The sequence below is a fragment of the Ovis aries genome, chromosome 5 (genome assembly GCF_016772045.2).
Source record: "Ovis aries strain OAR_USU_Benz2616 breed Rambouillet chromosome 5, ARS-UI_Ramb_v3.0, whole genome shotgun sequence".
Classification (NCBI taxonomy): domain Eukaryota; kingdom Metazoa; phylum Chordata; class Mammalia; order Artiodactyla; family Bovidae; genus Ovis; species Ovis aries.
In genome coordinates, this window is record NC_056058.1 from 28320800 (window position 1) to 28337273 (window position 16474).

A 16474-nucleotide genomic window follows, 5' to 3' on the forward strand; every position below is an offset into this window, starting at 1 on the left:
GGGTTTTCTGTTGAGTGAAAAATCTTTTGGACCTAAGATTCGAAGACCTGTTTCAAAATTTGGACCTGTTTGAAACTAAACTCTAGCTTGTTTACTTTCTGACTTTGTCTTCTGTGTCTCCCTTTCTTGCCTCTAGTTGTAGCAAGATTTTCCTATCAAAATAAAAGCTTTTGCGTTTTTCAAATAGGAGGGAAATGGTTTCTGACTGGCAGGTTCCAAGTTTTTTCACTGTATAGGGCTGAATGGGCACAAACTGCCACGGACTAAAAGTCAGTTAATGTATGGAGTCAACCACTAAAGAAAATACGTCTATTCAGCAGTTCAAAGTCACCACATGGATAATAAAAGACTCCAAATCTCACAACTATGCACAAATTGATGCTCCACTTTAGTTCTGTATATTTCTCCTCTTTAGAAATTCACTCATGTGGTTAAGAATTACGGAGAGAACGTTTTCTACTCCCAAATGTGCTGGTATAGGAAAGCTGGCGAGATTCTGGAACAGCAACCATACAGCTCTTCCAAGCCTATATCCTAAAAGCACATTATGTAACTCAGTGAAACTAGTGGGTCAAGGAGACTGAGCATCTCTATTTCCCATATCTCCACTAACCAACTCAAATGTGATGGAATAATTCAAGCATCTCCCTGTTATTAGTAAGAAACATTGTATTTTATTACTCTGCCTCTAAAAGGACTACTTCATTGAAGTCATAATTCTTACTTTTAATTTATTCACGAATGATGGTGACCGCCTCTCAAGTCTTCACCAGCAAAGTACAGGGAAAGGAGAAGGAGATGAGGCGATCTACCTGCATATCAAAAACATTACTTCACCCCATCTGGGAGGGCCTGGCCAAACCACACCTGAGCATCTGCATCAAACAAGCCCAGCGGGGTCTCACACAGGACAGCAGTCTCAAGCCACCCGGATTTTTGCCAGTAACTCTAGATTAGCTTGGAATCAGCAATAACCTAACAGTCTCTCGTGGAAGTGTATTCTGTACACTTTCGTACCCTCTGTAAGTTTTCTAATTTGTCGGGCACTTGTCTGACAGATTACATAGATGCTTTACAAATTCTAACACTATTATTTGACAGAACAGACTTCACAGGAACTTAAACCAGAATACACACGTTTTTCGAAGCGAAACTGAGGTCAGACAAAACAGTCTGTCTTGCTATCTTTTTATTTACCATGATATATTTCATTGTTTCATAAGACATTCAGTGTGAAGTCGTCATACTCAAAGCTAAGCTTTCAGTTCCTCCATCCAGAAATTTTCAACTATCATTTCATCTTACCTTGTATATTTAGTTGTGATGATCACAACGAATCTCTGAGGATACACCTAAACTCATGCACACCTAAACTCCCTCAATTTAAAAAGCAAGTTTATAATAACAAATTGTAATGTACTTCTTATATTAAAAAACAAAACAAAACAAAACAAAATGCTTTGCAAACTTTGAACAGATATATCTTGAGGTTATCCATATACTTGCAAGGAAGGCAAATTTAAAAAAAAAAAAAAATCCTTCTGCAGTAAGAAAAACATTTCCAAAACTTTTGTGTTCCCTTAAAGTCAACACTACAAAGATATGCAGAAGTCTGTTGGTATTTTCACCGGGAGGCTCTCCTATTGAAGGCAAAAGATGATATAGACACAGCTGCCTTAATGGCCTTAATATGAATGTTTCAGCATCAATCAGTTACGGCAATGCTTTGAAGCCAAGCAAGTGGTTTCTAGCATGGCACAAAACAAAACATGTATACACATAAAACTGCACATGCACCCTAAAAATGGATCATTATCTGAAATAAAAAGATAAAAAAGATAAATTAAATGAAAATACATTTTAAAAATAAAAAAAATCTGCCCCCTCTCCAACATCCTCCCTGCCTGCTTGGGTTCCAATACACTGCTGTATCCCGCAGAGCTAAGAGGGGACAGTTGGGTGCATATATTTTAGGGCAAGGAGTCCTGAGTGGCTTAAGGTTCATCAGTGGCTAAATTAAGAAAATTAATTCAGGAGTCCTGCTTTGGAGTCTCCTATTCTACTTCCAAAATTTACTTTCTGCCTTTATATTAAAAATATTTTTAGATAGTTTGCATTTAATCAAATTTTCATAGGATGTGAAGGGGAGATAAAACACTGTCCTTTCTTACTGAATTAATTTGATTTTTGTCTTTTGCGCTCCCAGCTATCAAGACTGTCGAATAAACCCGTTTTGATTCATAAATAATAGTTCCATTATGTCTACTGTGCCACTCATCAAAGTACCTGAAATTTTAATTCACTTGTTCAGCTAAATTTCATCTTCAGTTCATGGCCATAAAATTCTTTATTGACAAACTTTCAAACCAACTTTGACTCCGAGGTATCTAGTCAACATTTTTCTTCTGTGTGGATATTAGTTTATTGAATAAGTGGCATCTGTTTTCCTCCACATCACTAGCAGAGTAGGTATTTCCTTTTGACAGCTTTGCAGGATTTATGGGTTTGCATGCTCTGAAGAAAAATAGTACTAAGCAAAAAATTCCAATTCATTACCTCTTAGTACTTAATTAAGTTCATACCCACGGCACACTGGAGGTGAACCCTGAAACGACTGTGTGACAGCGGCAGAGAGGGCAGCTATATTATCTTTGGAAGACAGAGAGGATTCTAATTATCCTGACCTCATTTTTCCACCTATGATATTCATAAGTTTGCACCTTCTATTTTGCCTCCCTTTAGACCCAGGCAGAGCTCTTTGGAAAGTGACAGAAGATTCCTTTCTGCAGCCCCCGTTCATGCAGCCCTTCTACACAATAAAGCCAAAGAAGCGCCTCACATGACTCTCATCTTTCCAGACCCCTGATTGCAGGATTTTCCCCCAGGTGTGGCTGGAGGAGGCGCCAGGAAGGCAAGCAGTGAGTCTCACAAGCACACACACCCTGTTCGCGACGAGAGGTGGGGTTACCTGTCAGGGTTCTGTGTGCACACGTGCATCTGTAGCAGGATCCGCTGCGTAAAAGTCTTAAAGCACTGCCCGCATTTCCAGAGGTGCCAGTCACTGAACTCCGAGTGGAGCTGGCTGGTGGAGGTGGGGCTCGCCAGGACGCGCTGGTTCTTCACGCTGATTTGATTAAATCCAGATTCCAGGGGCCCTGACTTATCCAGGAGGGAGAAGTTCCTGCCGCAGGGAGTCTGGGGGAAGACGACAGAGCGCTGCTGGGGAGCCTGGGAGAGTTTGCTGCTCTTGTTGAAGGGCTGCAGGACGTCCTGTCTGCACATGGCTTCCATGACCGTTGAGGGGACATTTACTAGGAGAACAGCAAAAGTTTGAGATCAGTTTTATTTGTCCTTCAAATAAGCAAAGCACAGGCTTCTAAAAAATTCCTAGAAGTCATAATAACAAACAACATCTAAAAGAATTCCTGTAAGTCTGTATTTTAAAAATTGGCTTTTCTGGTCTCAGAATAAATGTAAGAGCAGACAGTTTGATTTGAGGGGGAAAGCACAATTATCCAAAATGAACTCATTCAATGTCTATTTATTAAGCAGTGATTATCTGCTCAAGATTTTCATAGATGGTCTTTGCCCTCACATAGTTACTTATGACCTGAGACAAAAGACTCCATAATGAAGTTCCACACTGTAGCCCAGATGTGGGGAGCGTTGAGATGGGAGGCACAGCAGTAGACAGGGAGAGGAAGGAGGGCTCCCTGAAAACGGGGCTTTGAGCAGAGAAGGGAGATTCAGGCCCTCAGGATTTTAGGCCTTCCGCTTGGTCCTGTCAGCACAAAACAGGTTTTCAAGGAAAACTGGCTGAAGGATGAAGGCAACCCTATGAAAGATGCCTGGAGACAGAAGTCTGGCACGCTGGTGGGATGGCGGGGAATCAGGGCGACAGAGCACAGCATGCGTTTTCGGCACTGTGGGAATAAAAGGGCGGCAGGGGGCAGACCTCAGTGGGCCTTTAACGTCCAAATAAATAAATAAACAAAAGACCTTAGGCCTAAGAAACAGGCACTGACTGTTTTTGAGCATAGGAACAGCAAGAAAAAAGAACGAATTAGTGTTCAGGGAGGGCCCGAGAGAGGCACAATGCACAGACAGGCTGCAGTGGATAAGGTAAGAGTGGGAGGCAACAGAGTACGCAGTCATGGAGCTTGAAACTCGGGCTTTGGAATCACAAAGAGCTATGTCCAAATTCTAACTCTGCCTTTTATTAGCTTGGTCACCTAAGGCAAGTTATACAATCTCTCTGTGTCTCTGTTTCCTCATCTGCAAAATGAGGACAGTGGAAATAATAACCGTGACAGTAACAGCAGCATGGCTTAGTGATTCAGATGGCCAAGATTTAAACTCCACCATCTACAGCTGTCCCTGGGTATCCGGAAGGGTTTGGTTCCAGAACCCTTGCAGATGCCCAAATCTGCTGATGCTCAAGTCCCTTATATAAAATGGCACAATATTTACGTATAATTTACTCACACCCTGCTGGATACTTTAAGTCATCTCTAGCTTAGTTATAATACCTAAATACTATTTAAGTGCTATGTAAAGAGTTGCCAAAACATACAGCAAATTCAAGTTTTGCTTTTTGGCACTTTCTAGAATTTTTCTTCCAATATGTTTCATCTGTGGTTGGTTGAATCTGCAGATGGAACCCACGGATACAGAGGGCTGACTATTTCTTTTGACTGTGGGCAAGTACAGAACATCTAAATCCACAATTTAGTCCTTGGTAAAATGTAAAATGGTCATCAGAAGGACTGAGTGAGATAGTGCAAGAAGTCTTCATTGGGCTGATGCTGAAGCTGAAGCTCCAATACTTTGGGCCTCTGATGTGAAGGGCTGACTCACTGGAAAAGACCCTGATGCTGAGAAAGATTGAGGGTAGGAGGAAAAGGGGGCAATAGAGGATGAGATGATTGGATGGCATCGTCGACTCAATGGACAGGAGTTTGAGCAAACTCTGGGAGATGGTGAAGGACACAGAAGCCTAGCATGCTGCAGTCCACGGGTCGCAAAGAGTCAGACATGACTGAGTGACTGAACAGCAACAAGGACACTTTACCTCTGCGTGTTGTAATAACAACAGCTTATCTTGCAGGGCTCTGGACTGGCCCATGCAGTTGGCCTGGCCCGTCCTGTCTTAGGAAGGAGAAATATCAACTTAAAAAAGAGACTTACAGACCAAGGGAGAGTTTGTCTAGTTGACAGTTCTTTACCCTGAATGCATAATAGACTCACAGGGGAGATTTTTTTTGAAATGCCAGAATCTCTTGGTAGGGCCTGAGCATCTGTATTTTTTTAAAGTTCCCCCCAAGTACTTCTAATATATAGAGATGAGAACAACTGATCCAGTTCTACCTTCTCTTATAACCAAAAAAAGGAAAAAAAAAGGCTGAAGGTCTAATAATTTGCTCACGGTCTAATAACTGCCCATGGTCACACATTAGGTTAAGGACACAGCTAAGCTGGAAGCTGGAGAAGGCAATGGTAGCCCACTCCAGTACTCTTGCCTGGAAAATCCCATGGACAGAGGAGCCTGGTAGGCTGCAGTCATGCGGTCGCTAGGAGTCGGACACGACTGAGCGACTTCACTTTCACTTTTCACTTTCCTGCATTGGAGAAGGAAATGGCAACCCACTCCAGTGTTCTTGCCTGAAGAATCCCAGGGACGGGGGAGCCTGGTGGGCTGCCGTCTCTGGGGTCGCACAGAGTCGGACATGACTGAAGCGACTTAGCAGCAGCAAGCTGGAAGCTTTAGCTCTCTGATTTCCAGGGTGATTTTTTTTTCCTGACCACTCTCCAATTCTGTGTCTACTCAATAGCTGTGTTGCAAAAATAAAAAGGACATTTCACAGCTAGTACAGAGTTTTTTTGTGTGTGTATATAAACCCATACATAAACATAAAAGTTATAAATGCACCTATAAACACATGCATATACATACTTATGTCTATATTTCATGTATAAAATTTCTGTTTAATTTCAACTTCTGGGGCAAAAGTGTATCACCAATATGAAATGTGTGCACACATTTTAGACTTTCAAAAAAACCTTTGATTGCACAGAGGCTGTGACTTCTAAACTACATACTGAAAGATAAAGAGAAATGTTTTATGTTTTGGCTCTTTCTTAAAAAACAAAACACCAGTACTGTCAAGAGATTAAGGTAAAACTCCTCTTACTTAGCCCATTTATAACTAATCCGGAAGAGATAAAGCAAAGGGAAACCCGCAAGTCTTCAGGCAACACAGAGCTCTGGTGGGCTGGGAAGGCCAGACTAGCAGGAAGGAAGGCAGGTTGGGGAGACTGTGGAATGAAGATGTCATCAACATGCAAGAGAGCAGGAAAGCCAGCCAGAAGCTCACTGCTGGAAAGAGGAATATGATGTCTCTGGGGGAAATCATACAAATGATACTCCGAGTATAGATGATAAAGGCTGACTTCTCACTTAAGCTCTTGGAAAGTAACTCAATAAACTCATTTTCAAAAATTGTTAGGGTCACATCACCTTTTCTATTAAAGAAAAGAATGTGTGGGCCAATAGATTTTTTTAAGTTTAATAACCAAAGTCAAAATAGCAATAAAGAAAAGTTTATATTAGCTTTTATGATGATTTGGGATAAACAGGGATCTAAATTAATGATAATAAGAGCATTGAGGTAATAGGAGTTGGGATGCTTATTCTCTGTCTTATTTTCTCCTACAGGATCCTCAAAACAAACACGTTTTCAAGATATATTAGCAATGCTTACACTCTATATTCTGCTTTTGGCATCACCTTTTCTTGTACTTGTGAATAAATTCAATTTTACTGAATGAAATGAGCATATAATTTAGAGAGAGAGAAAAGTAAAGCTAGGAATGGATAATTTTCACAAAACAACTGTATTAGCTCTCGAAGTTGTTCTGCAGAGTGCCTGCACATGCCCACAGACCCTAGAGGTCTAGATACCCTTAAAGGTCTAGTACTTTAAACAGGACTTAAAAGACACAGGAGATCATTCTTTCTGAATACCACTTTAATTGGTCCAATAAACAAAAGTATTAATGAAAAACAGGGAATTATAAGAGGACAAGAAATGAATCAGAAAAGACTATGCTATCCCAAGCCAAGACATTCTAGACAACTGCAAAATGCCCAGAGACAACTAACGAAATTCCTCAGAAGGATAAAGGGGTTTCTCCATGAAGACATGGTGAGCAAAGAAGACTTTGTCTTCAGTCTATAGGACAAAGATTGAGGGGGAGAGGGCAAACTCTGGAAGCTCTAAAGGATATACTCAAGAAAGAACGTGAACTCACCAAATCCTGCAAAATTAAAATTCTGAGAGAGAGCAATACAGGATCTGTTTTACAAAGTCCTATTTCACACCCTCAGCCATTCATTCAGCCCACGAGTGCTTACAAAGCATTGGTGACAAGCCAGACACTGCAAGCGCTGCAGATATAGAGGAACAAGACAGGAATAGCCTGACTCTCAGACCATTTAAAACTCTCGTGAGAGACACACACAAAAGTCTTCACAGGTAATTATTTACTTGGTTTCATCAAATTTAAAGTTCCATGAATTGCAAGCTGCACCATTAAGTCACTGTGTGTTGCAAGACCAGGTTCAGAAAAATTAAAATGCAAAAAAATACGCAAATCTTAGAATTGACAATATACAGTCTCTACAAGTATAACTACGATGACAGAGAAGAAAAGGAGTCAGGAAAACATCTATCAGAGCTGGCTAAACTTGGGGTGGGAGAGATAGCTTCCTTGAGACAGTGACCTTGAATGTGAAGTAAGTTAGTACAACAGAGGACAGTGGGATCTGTAGCAAACCAAATAGGGCATGGCCAGTCTGATGATGCTTAATATAGAATGTTACAAAACACGAAGTGAGCCATACAAAACATTTCTGAAGACTATATGTAGTCCATGCGCTATCACTTTAAAGAGCTGGGGATTGATTATAAGAGTAATGGCAATCCAAAAAAGGGGTTAAAGCTAGGGTGTAAGGTTCAGTTCGGTTCAGTCGCTCAGTCGTGTCCAACTCTTTGAGACCCCATGAATCGCAGCACGCCAGGTCTCCCTGTCCATCACCATCTCCCGGAGTTCACTCAGACTCATGTCCATCGAGTCCGTGATGCCATCCAGCCATCTCATCCTCTGTCGTCCCCTTCTCCTCCTGCCCCAAATCCCTCCCAGCATCAGAGTCTTTTCCAATGAGTCAACTCTTCGCATGAGGTGGCCAAAGTACTGGAGTTTCAGCTTTAGCATCAGTCCTTCCAAAGAAATCCCAGGGTTGATCTCCTTCAGAATGGACTGGTTGGATCTCCTTGCAGTCCAAGGGACCCTCAAGAGTCTTCTCCAACACCACAGTTCAAAAGCATCAATTCTTTGGTGCTCAGCCTTCTTCACAGTCCAACTCTCACATCCATACATGACCACAGGAAAAACCATAGCCTTGACTAGACGGATCTTATTCAGCAAAGTAATGTCTCTGCTTTTGAATATACTATCTAGGTTGGTCCAAGGAGTAAGCGTCTTTTAATTTCATGGCTTCAGTCACCATCTGCAGTGATTTTGGAGCCCCCAAAAATAAAGTCTGACACTGTTTCCACTGTTTCCCCATCTATTTCCCATGAAGTGATGGGACCAGATGCCATGATCTTCATTTTCTGAATGTTGAGCTTTAAGCCAACTTTTTCACTCTCCTCTTTCACTTTCATCAAGAGGCTTTTTAGTTCCTCTTCACTTTCTGCCATAAGGGTGGTGTCATTTGCATATCTGAGGTTATTGATATTTCTCCCAGCAATCTTGATTCCAGCTTGTGTTTCTTCCAGTCCAGCATTTCTCATGATGTACTCTGCATATAAGTTAAACAAGCAGGGTGACAATATACAGCCTTGATGGACTCCTTTTCCAATTTGGAACCAGTCTGTTGTTCCATGTCCAGTTCTAACTGTTGCTTCCTGACCTGCATACAGATTTCTCAAGAGGCAGGTCAGGTGGTCTGGTATGCCCATCTCTTTCAGAATTTTCCACAGTTTATTGTGATCCACACAGTCAAAGGCTTTGGCATAGTCAATAAAGCAGAAATAGATGCTTTTTTGGAACTCTCTTGCTTTTTCCATGATCCAGCGGATGTTGGCAATTTGATCTCTGGTTCCTTTGCCTGTTCTAAAACCAGCTTGGACATCAGGGAGTTCACGGTTCATGTATTGCTGAAGCCTGGCTTGGAGAATTTCGAGCATTACTTTACTAGCATGTGAGATGAGTGCAATTGTGCGGTAGTTTGAGCATTCTTTGGCAATGCCTTTCTTTGGGATTGGAATGAAAACTGACCTTTTCCAGTCCTGTGGCCACTGCTGAGTTTTCCAAATTTGCTGGCATATTGAGTGCAGCACTTTCACAGCATCATCTTTCAGGATTTGAAATAGCTCAACTGGAATGCCATCACCTCCACTAGCTTTGTTTGTAGTGATGCTTTCTAAGGCCCACTTGAGTTCACATTCCAAGATGTCTGGCTCTAGATTAGTGATCACATCATCATGATTATCTGGGTCGTGAAGATCTGTTTTGTACAGTTCTTCCGTGTATTCTGCCACCTCTTCTTAATATCTTCTGCTTCAGTTAGGTCCAGACCATTTCTGTCCTTTATCGAGCCCATCTTTGCATGAAACGTTCCCTTGGTATCTCTCATTTTCTTGAAGAGATCTCTAGTCTTTCCCATTCTGTTGTTTTCCTCTATTTCTTTGCATTGATTGCTGAAGAAGGCTTTCTTATCTCTTCTTGCTATTCTCTGGAACTCTGCATTCGGATGCTTATACCTTTCCTTTTCTCCTTTGCTTTTCGCCTCTCTTCTTTTCACAGCTATTTGTAAGGCCTCCCCAGACAGCCATTTTGCTAAGCGCAGGCGGCTGCGAGCTGGGTCACTAAGCGCGGTCGAGAGGAGCTACACCACCTCCGAGGTCAGGGGCAGCGGCCTAGAGTGCCAGGCTGCAATGGCACAGGAACAGCTGAGAGGAGCTACCCTGCGTCCGAGGTCAGTGGTGGCAGCCGAGAGGAGCTACCCTGTGTCCGAGGTCAGTGGCAGCAGCCGGGAGGAGACACCCCGCGTCCGAGGTCAGAGGCAGCCAGGAGAAGCCACCTCGTGCCCAAGGCCAGGGGCGGTGACCTTGAGGAGCCACCCGGAGCCCGAGGCCATGGGCGGCAGCTGGGAGGAGTCACCCACTCCCGAGGCCAGGGCCGGTGGCCAGGAGGAGCAACCCGAGGAGTGGTGACTGCGCAGGCACAGGAGGGCCTAGAGGAGCTATCCCACGTTGAAGGTCAGGAACGGGGGCGGTAAGGAGATACCCCTCGTCCAAGGTAAGGAACAGCGGCTGTGCTTTGCTGGAGCAGCCTTGAAGAGATACCCCATGCCAGGGTAAGAGAAACCCAAGTAAGATGGTAAGTGTTGCAAGAGGGCATCAGAGGGCAGACACACTGAAACCATACAGAAAACTAGTCAATCTAATCACACTAGGACCACAGCCTTGTCTAACTCAATGAAACCAAGCCATGCCTGCAGGGCAACCCAAGACGGACGGGTCATGGTGGAGAGGTCTGACAGAATGTGGTCCACTGGAGAAGGGAATGGCAAACCACTTCAATATTCTTGCCTCGAGAACCCCATGAACAGTAGGAAAAGGCAAAATGATAGGATACTGAAAGGGGAACTCCCCAGGTCATTAGGTGCCCAATATGCTACTGGAGATCAGTGGAGAAATAACTCCAGAAAGAATGAAGGGATGGAGCCAAAGCAAAAACAATACCCAGTTGTGGATGTGACTGGTGATAGAAGCAAGATTCGATGCTGTAAAGAGCAATATTGCATAGGAACCTGGAATGTCAGGTCCATGAATCAAGGCAAATTGGAAGTGGTCAAACAAGAGATGGCAAGGGTGAACATCAACATTCTAGGAATCAGCGAACTAAAATGGACTGGAATGGGTGAATTTAACTCAGATGACCATTACATCTACTACTGCGGGCAGGAATCCCTCAGAAGAAATGGAGTAGCCATCATGGTCAACAAAGAATCCGAAATGCAGTACTTGGATGCAATCTCAAAAACGACAGAATGGTCTCTGTTCGTCCCCAAGGCAAACCATTCAATATCACAATTATCCAAGTCTATGCCCCAACCAGTAATGCTGAAGAAACTGAAGTTGAACAGTTTTATGAAGACCTACAAGATCTTTTAGAACTAACACCCAAAAAAGATGTCCTTTTCATTATAGGGGACTGGAATGCAAAAGTAGGAAGTCAAGAAACACCTGGAGTAACAGGCAAATTTGGTCTTGGAATGTGGAATGAAGCAGGGCAAAGACTAATAGAGTTTTGCCAAGAAAATGCACTGGTCATAGCAAACACCCTCTTCGAACAACACAAGAGAAGACTCTACACATGGACATCACCAGATGGTCAACACCGAAATCAGATTGATTATATTCTTTGCAGCCAAAGATGGAGAAACTCTATACAGTCAACAAAAACAAGACCGGGAGCTGACTGTGGCTCAGATCATGAACTCTTTATTGCCAAATTCAGACTTAAATTGAAGAAAGTAGGGAAAACTGCTAGACCATTCAGGTATGACCTAAATCAAATCCCTTATGATTATACAGTGGAAGTGAGAAATAGATTTAAGGGTCTAGATCTGATAGATAGAGTGCCTGATGAACTATGGAATGAGGTTCGTGACATTGTACAGGAGACAGGGATCAAGACCATCCCCACGGAAAAGGGTGTAAGGTGATTGGACTTATACTTTAAATGCATCATCACCCTATATCATTAAATGAAAAAGTGAGATGCAGTACAAAAAATCTAATAGTAGTAGTGTTAGCTGCTCAGTCATGGCCAACTCTATGCGACCCTATAGTCTCTAGCCCTCCAGGGTCCTCTGTCCATGGAATTCTCCAGGCAAGAATACTGGAGTGGGTTGCCATTCCCTTCTCCAGGGGATCTTCCCAACCCAGGAGTTATACCCAGGTCTCCTGCACTGCAGGCAGATTCTTTTCCATCTGAGCTACCAGGAACAGAGAGGCAGAGAAAAAGAGGGAGAATGTGTACAAATGAGAGAATGGGCAAAAAAATACATCTGAAAGGACACCTTAGAATATGTCAACTCACTCCCTTTGGAAGAAGAATTATATGTCCATATTATTTTCTGAATTCTGATCAATGGAACCAAAAGTTAGTTAAAAACTAACTTTTAACCAAATAAGTGATTAAACTGAAACAATAAAATCAATGAGACTTCACTTTGGCTGCAGTGATACTAAAAAGGAAAATGCAGAGGTTCAGGCCAAAGCTGACTGTGAGGCTGATCGGGAGGTGGCAGCAGAAATGGAAAGAAAAGCATTTAAGAATATACAATCAACAGGGATTTATGAATGACTAGACAGATGGGCTGAGAAAGAACAAGGTGTCAAGGTTTCTAGAAAGAACAGCTGTGTGAATGGGAGTGAGAGGTACTGAACTGGGAGACAGACAGCTTGGGGGACAGAGTAGGATGGTTTCAGTTCCATGTGTTGAGTTTGAGACATCTGTGAGACAGGCAAGTGCAGCTGAGAATTCAACAGGTGGACAGGAGCCTGGGTCTCTGGTGAGAGGAGTGAGCTGGCAATATAAATCTGGTAGCCCCTGTCTGAATTCGCATCCCCTGGGAAACAGTCTGAAATGGAGATCTGCTGTTTTGTGTACAAGAGGTTTACTGCAGAATGAGGAGAGAGGATGGTGTCCAGAGCAATTAAAAGCACTTAACTAAGCACTTAATTAACCTTTTGAGTCATCTGGCTTTGGAATAAGGGGCTGCTGCTGCTGCTAAGCCACTTCAGTCGTGTCTGACTCTATGCGACCCCATAGACGGCAGCCCACCAGGCTCCCCAATCCCTGGGATTCTCCAGGCAAGAACACTGGAGTGGGCTGCCATTTCCTTTTCCAACGCATGAAAGTGAAAAATGAAAGTGAAGTCGCTCAGTCTTGTCCGACTCTTAGGGACCTCATGGACTGTAGCCTACCAGGCTCCTCCGTCCACGGGATTCTCCAGGCAAAAGTACTGGAGTGGGGTACCATTGCTTTCTCTGTGGAATAAGGGGAGTAGTCCTACAGTGTGGCAGTAGTCCCACACTGACCAGTCCCTGGACACATGCTACATGGGGAGGAAACATGACCAAGGGTAAGACCTCTGGTAGCTCAGACGGTAAAGTGTCTGCCTACAATGCAGGAGACCTGGGTTCAATCCCTGGGTCAGGAAGATCCCCTGGAGAAGGAAATGGCAACCCACTCCAGTATTCTTGCCTGGAAAATCCCATAGACTGAGGAGCCTGGTGGGTTACAGTCCATGGGGTGGCAAAGAGTTGGACACAACTGAGCGACTTCACTTCACTTCACTTCACTTCAAAGTGGCTCTGTAGGCTGAAGACAATTCAGCTGTCAGCCCTCTACACCCTCAGAAAGTGGAGGGATGCGGGCCTCAATCCTAAAGCAAGGCTCCCAAGGTGCCAAGGACTGAGGCATCCAAGAGGTCAAATCTCTCATGACAGTGTGCTCCTCTGTGTCTTTTGCCACTTCCTTCAATGAAGGTATTTTCAGTGGCCACTGCCTTCTGTTGGGAGTCCTCAGCAGATACCTCTGGGGTGGAAATCTTCTCTGCTTGTTCTAGGACCCTCCATGTTCCTCCAGTTCTGGGCCAAGTTTTATATCAGCTTCTTGGCTTTGCGTTTCCACAACTGGCAGGTAATGCAAAACCCAACCCCATACCCTCCCATAGCTGGGGCCGGTTTTGGAATTCAACTTACTGCTTTCATCAATGGCCTCAAATGGAGAGTTTTTTAGACTATTGGCCTGAGGGTGGCACTTTCTATTCCCCATTCAGGGACAAACAGTGACTTCTGGTTTCTGGATTTATGGGAGGGGTCCAATCCCAGCTGCCCATTGTGCACAAGGGCCTGGAACTGGACTCCTCCCAACTGCATTAACACCGAGCCTACCGGCCTGGTGGCTCAGACAGTAGAGAATCTGCTTGCAATGCAAGAGACCTAGGTTTGATCCCTGGGTCGGGAAGATCCCCTAGAGAATGGAATGGCTACCCACTCCAGTATTCTTGCCTGGGAGAATGCCATGGACAGAGGAGCCTGGCGGGCTACCGTCCATGGGGTCACAAAGAGTCAGCCAGAACTGATTGACTATCACTGACACCACCAAGGCCAGCTCCCTGCTATGGCCATGTCACAAGGCACCCGTATTAGGTTCTATAGTGTAGTTTTTGCTTATGTGCCTTCTCCTGAACTGAGCCCTTTGAGGACAGGGTCTGAGGTTTTGTACCCCATCATGATGCTCCCAGGGTCTTGCAGACAGATGTTCTTGTTGGACTGAACTATACCATCATCTCCTCAATGTTCACAGACAGAAGGCCTGACAGAGCCTTCTCTACCCAGGGCCTAATTCCACACTGTTGGTGGGACGGTGGGGCCAGGGCACCAGGCAGAGGTGCCCGTCTTTATTTTCTGCTCTTTAAAATCAAAACAAAAAGGCAGGCCTCTCTCAGACAGAGTTTAGTCCGGTGTAACAACCTCTGTGTTGCCATCAAGTTTCACATTCCACCACCTCAGCTTCATCTGCCAAGACAGAAAAAGCAGCAGGAAGACTTGTTTAACATTTATTCCCAGGTTTTTTTTTTTAATTTCCTCTGAAATGAATATGAATACACTATGGTCTTTACACTCTGCAGGAGCTAATCCCCCACTGGAAGCTTTGGGGAACCTCATTCCTCCTTGCGGATACAATCTGTCGACACAGGCGTTCCTTCAGGCTCTTCTGAAAGGCCCACAGTGGACGTAGCTGTGCTCTCTTTGCAGCTCTATTACATTTAGAACTATGGGTTTTTTCTTTTTTCTTTCTTAAAGAAAATAACATAGGAATTGCTTCCAGAGCCCAAATGCCTGTGTGAAACGCTGCCCTCTCTTTGAGGCCAGGCGGCTTTCAATGGCTTGTCCGGGCAGGGAGCGTGTCCCACTGCTTCGTGGCTGCTGCCAGAGGGGCCAGCGCCTGAAGCCTGAACCCACCCCACACGCTCAATAGGAAATGTGTACTTTCACCATTGAAAGACCATGGGAAGAAAGTGGTATTTTTATAAATGAAAGTGCTTAATAAGTATTATTCACTAAGCAAAATCATATTTTCCTTGAATGTCTTGGATCATGTAACAATTTCATTAACAACAACAACAAAAAATCTGGCTGAACCTTGTATCCATCGCGTCTAATACTGGCAGTAAAATTCTCAATATGTATCCAGTGAGCATGTATTGTTTACTGTGTGCACAGCACTATAAGGAGGCTCTATGGAGGCATTTTGTCAAAAAAGTCTTTGATCTCACGAAGCTTCTTTTTAAGGTACCTAATTTATTTTGTGGCTAGCTTGGTAGAATAAAAATTGTCTTCAAATTGCTAATCCTGGTGAGATGATTTAAATTACTCAGGGCTGTGAAAGGCTATCTGTTAAATTATCTGTCCATGCCCTTTCACACATTTGCTCTTTTAAATCACACCGAGTATTTTCTCAGTACAGAAAAAAGAGCCCTCATTATAAAGCCTCCCTAGGTACCTCTGTGAATCATATGGAATGAGAATCCATCTTCCAGTTAGAGTCAAAGCCGTATATCTACCCCCACACCATCTGATGAAGCTTTCTGCTGGTTTCTTGGGTGGCCAATCCCATGATAGATATACGACTCTGAGACAGGAACTGAAATAAAATTCCTATAATACCCTTAGGGGGATGGGGGATTGTCACCGTTGAGCATTTTGGTCAATGACTTAATTCTCTTTCAACTTCCCTCCACCCTTACTTAGAGCTCTGAACTCAACCGAAAAGAGCTACATAGTTTGCCTACTGAATCCATAACACTTCAAGGTGCTGAAGTTTTGCGAATTTCCTTCCAAGGATTTCAGGTGCTAAATGATACATAACATGTGCCCTGGTAGAGTTGATTCAATAATCAGCAACCTCAAGAATGCTCCACAGAGGCTGAACTATGGGAGAAAGAAGGTTTGAGAAGCAACGCCCCTGGGGCTGCCACCAAGCACATTTTGGATGGCACTAGCACACAACCTGGAGACCAGCTGCTACACTCCCAGACACCACAGTCAGGTGGCTGCGAATGGCACACAAAACCCAAATCGCCCAGCCCGGCCCCGAAATCCCTCTCATCCTGTAACAGCATCACAAGGCAGAAGCAATGCTGCAAACTCGAGACTCCCACCCCCAAGAGATCCATGTCAAAGGGAAGAAAAGCATTCCCTGAGCAGTCACTTCACGCTTCCTATGTCTGACTCGTAATCCAGTTAAGTGGCCATCCCATCCATCCAGCTCTTCAGACCAAAGCCCTGGAGTTATCCTTGACTCCTTTCTCTTATTCGGCATCCAG

The 16474-nt window shown here is 43.9% G+C and overlaps 1 protein-coding gene across 2 annotated transcripts in view; it reads right to left on the minus strand.

The window, feature by feature from the left end:
• PRDM6 (PR/SET domain 6) overlaps window positions 1–16474 on the minus strand; it is a 118464-nt gene that overhangs the window by 21657 nt on the left and 80333 nt on the right. For both annotated transcript variants that reach the window (XM_027969991.3, XM_042250305.2), the window contains exon 6: window positions 2969–3311. In XM_027969991.3, coding sequence (XP_027825792.1) covers window positions 2969–3311 — 343 coding nt within the window. The remainder of the gene's footprint in view (window positions 1–2968; window positions 3312–16474) is intronic.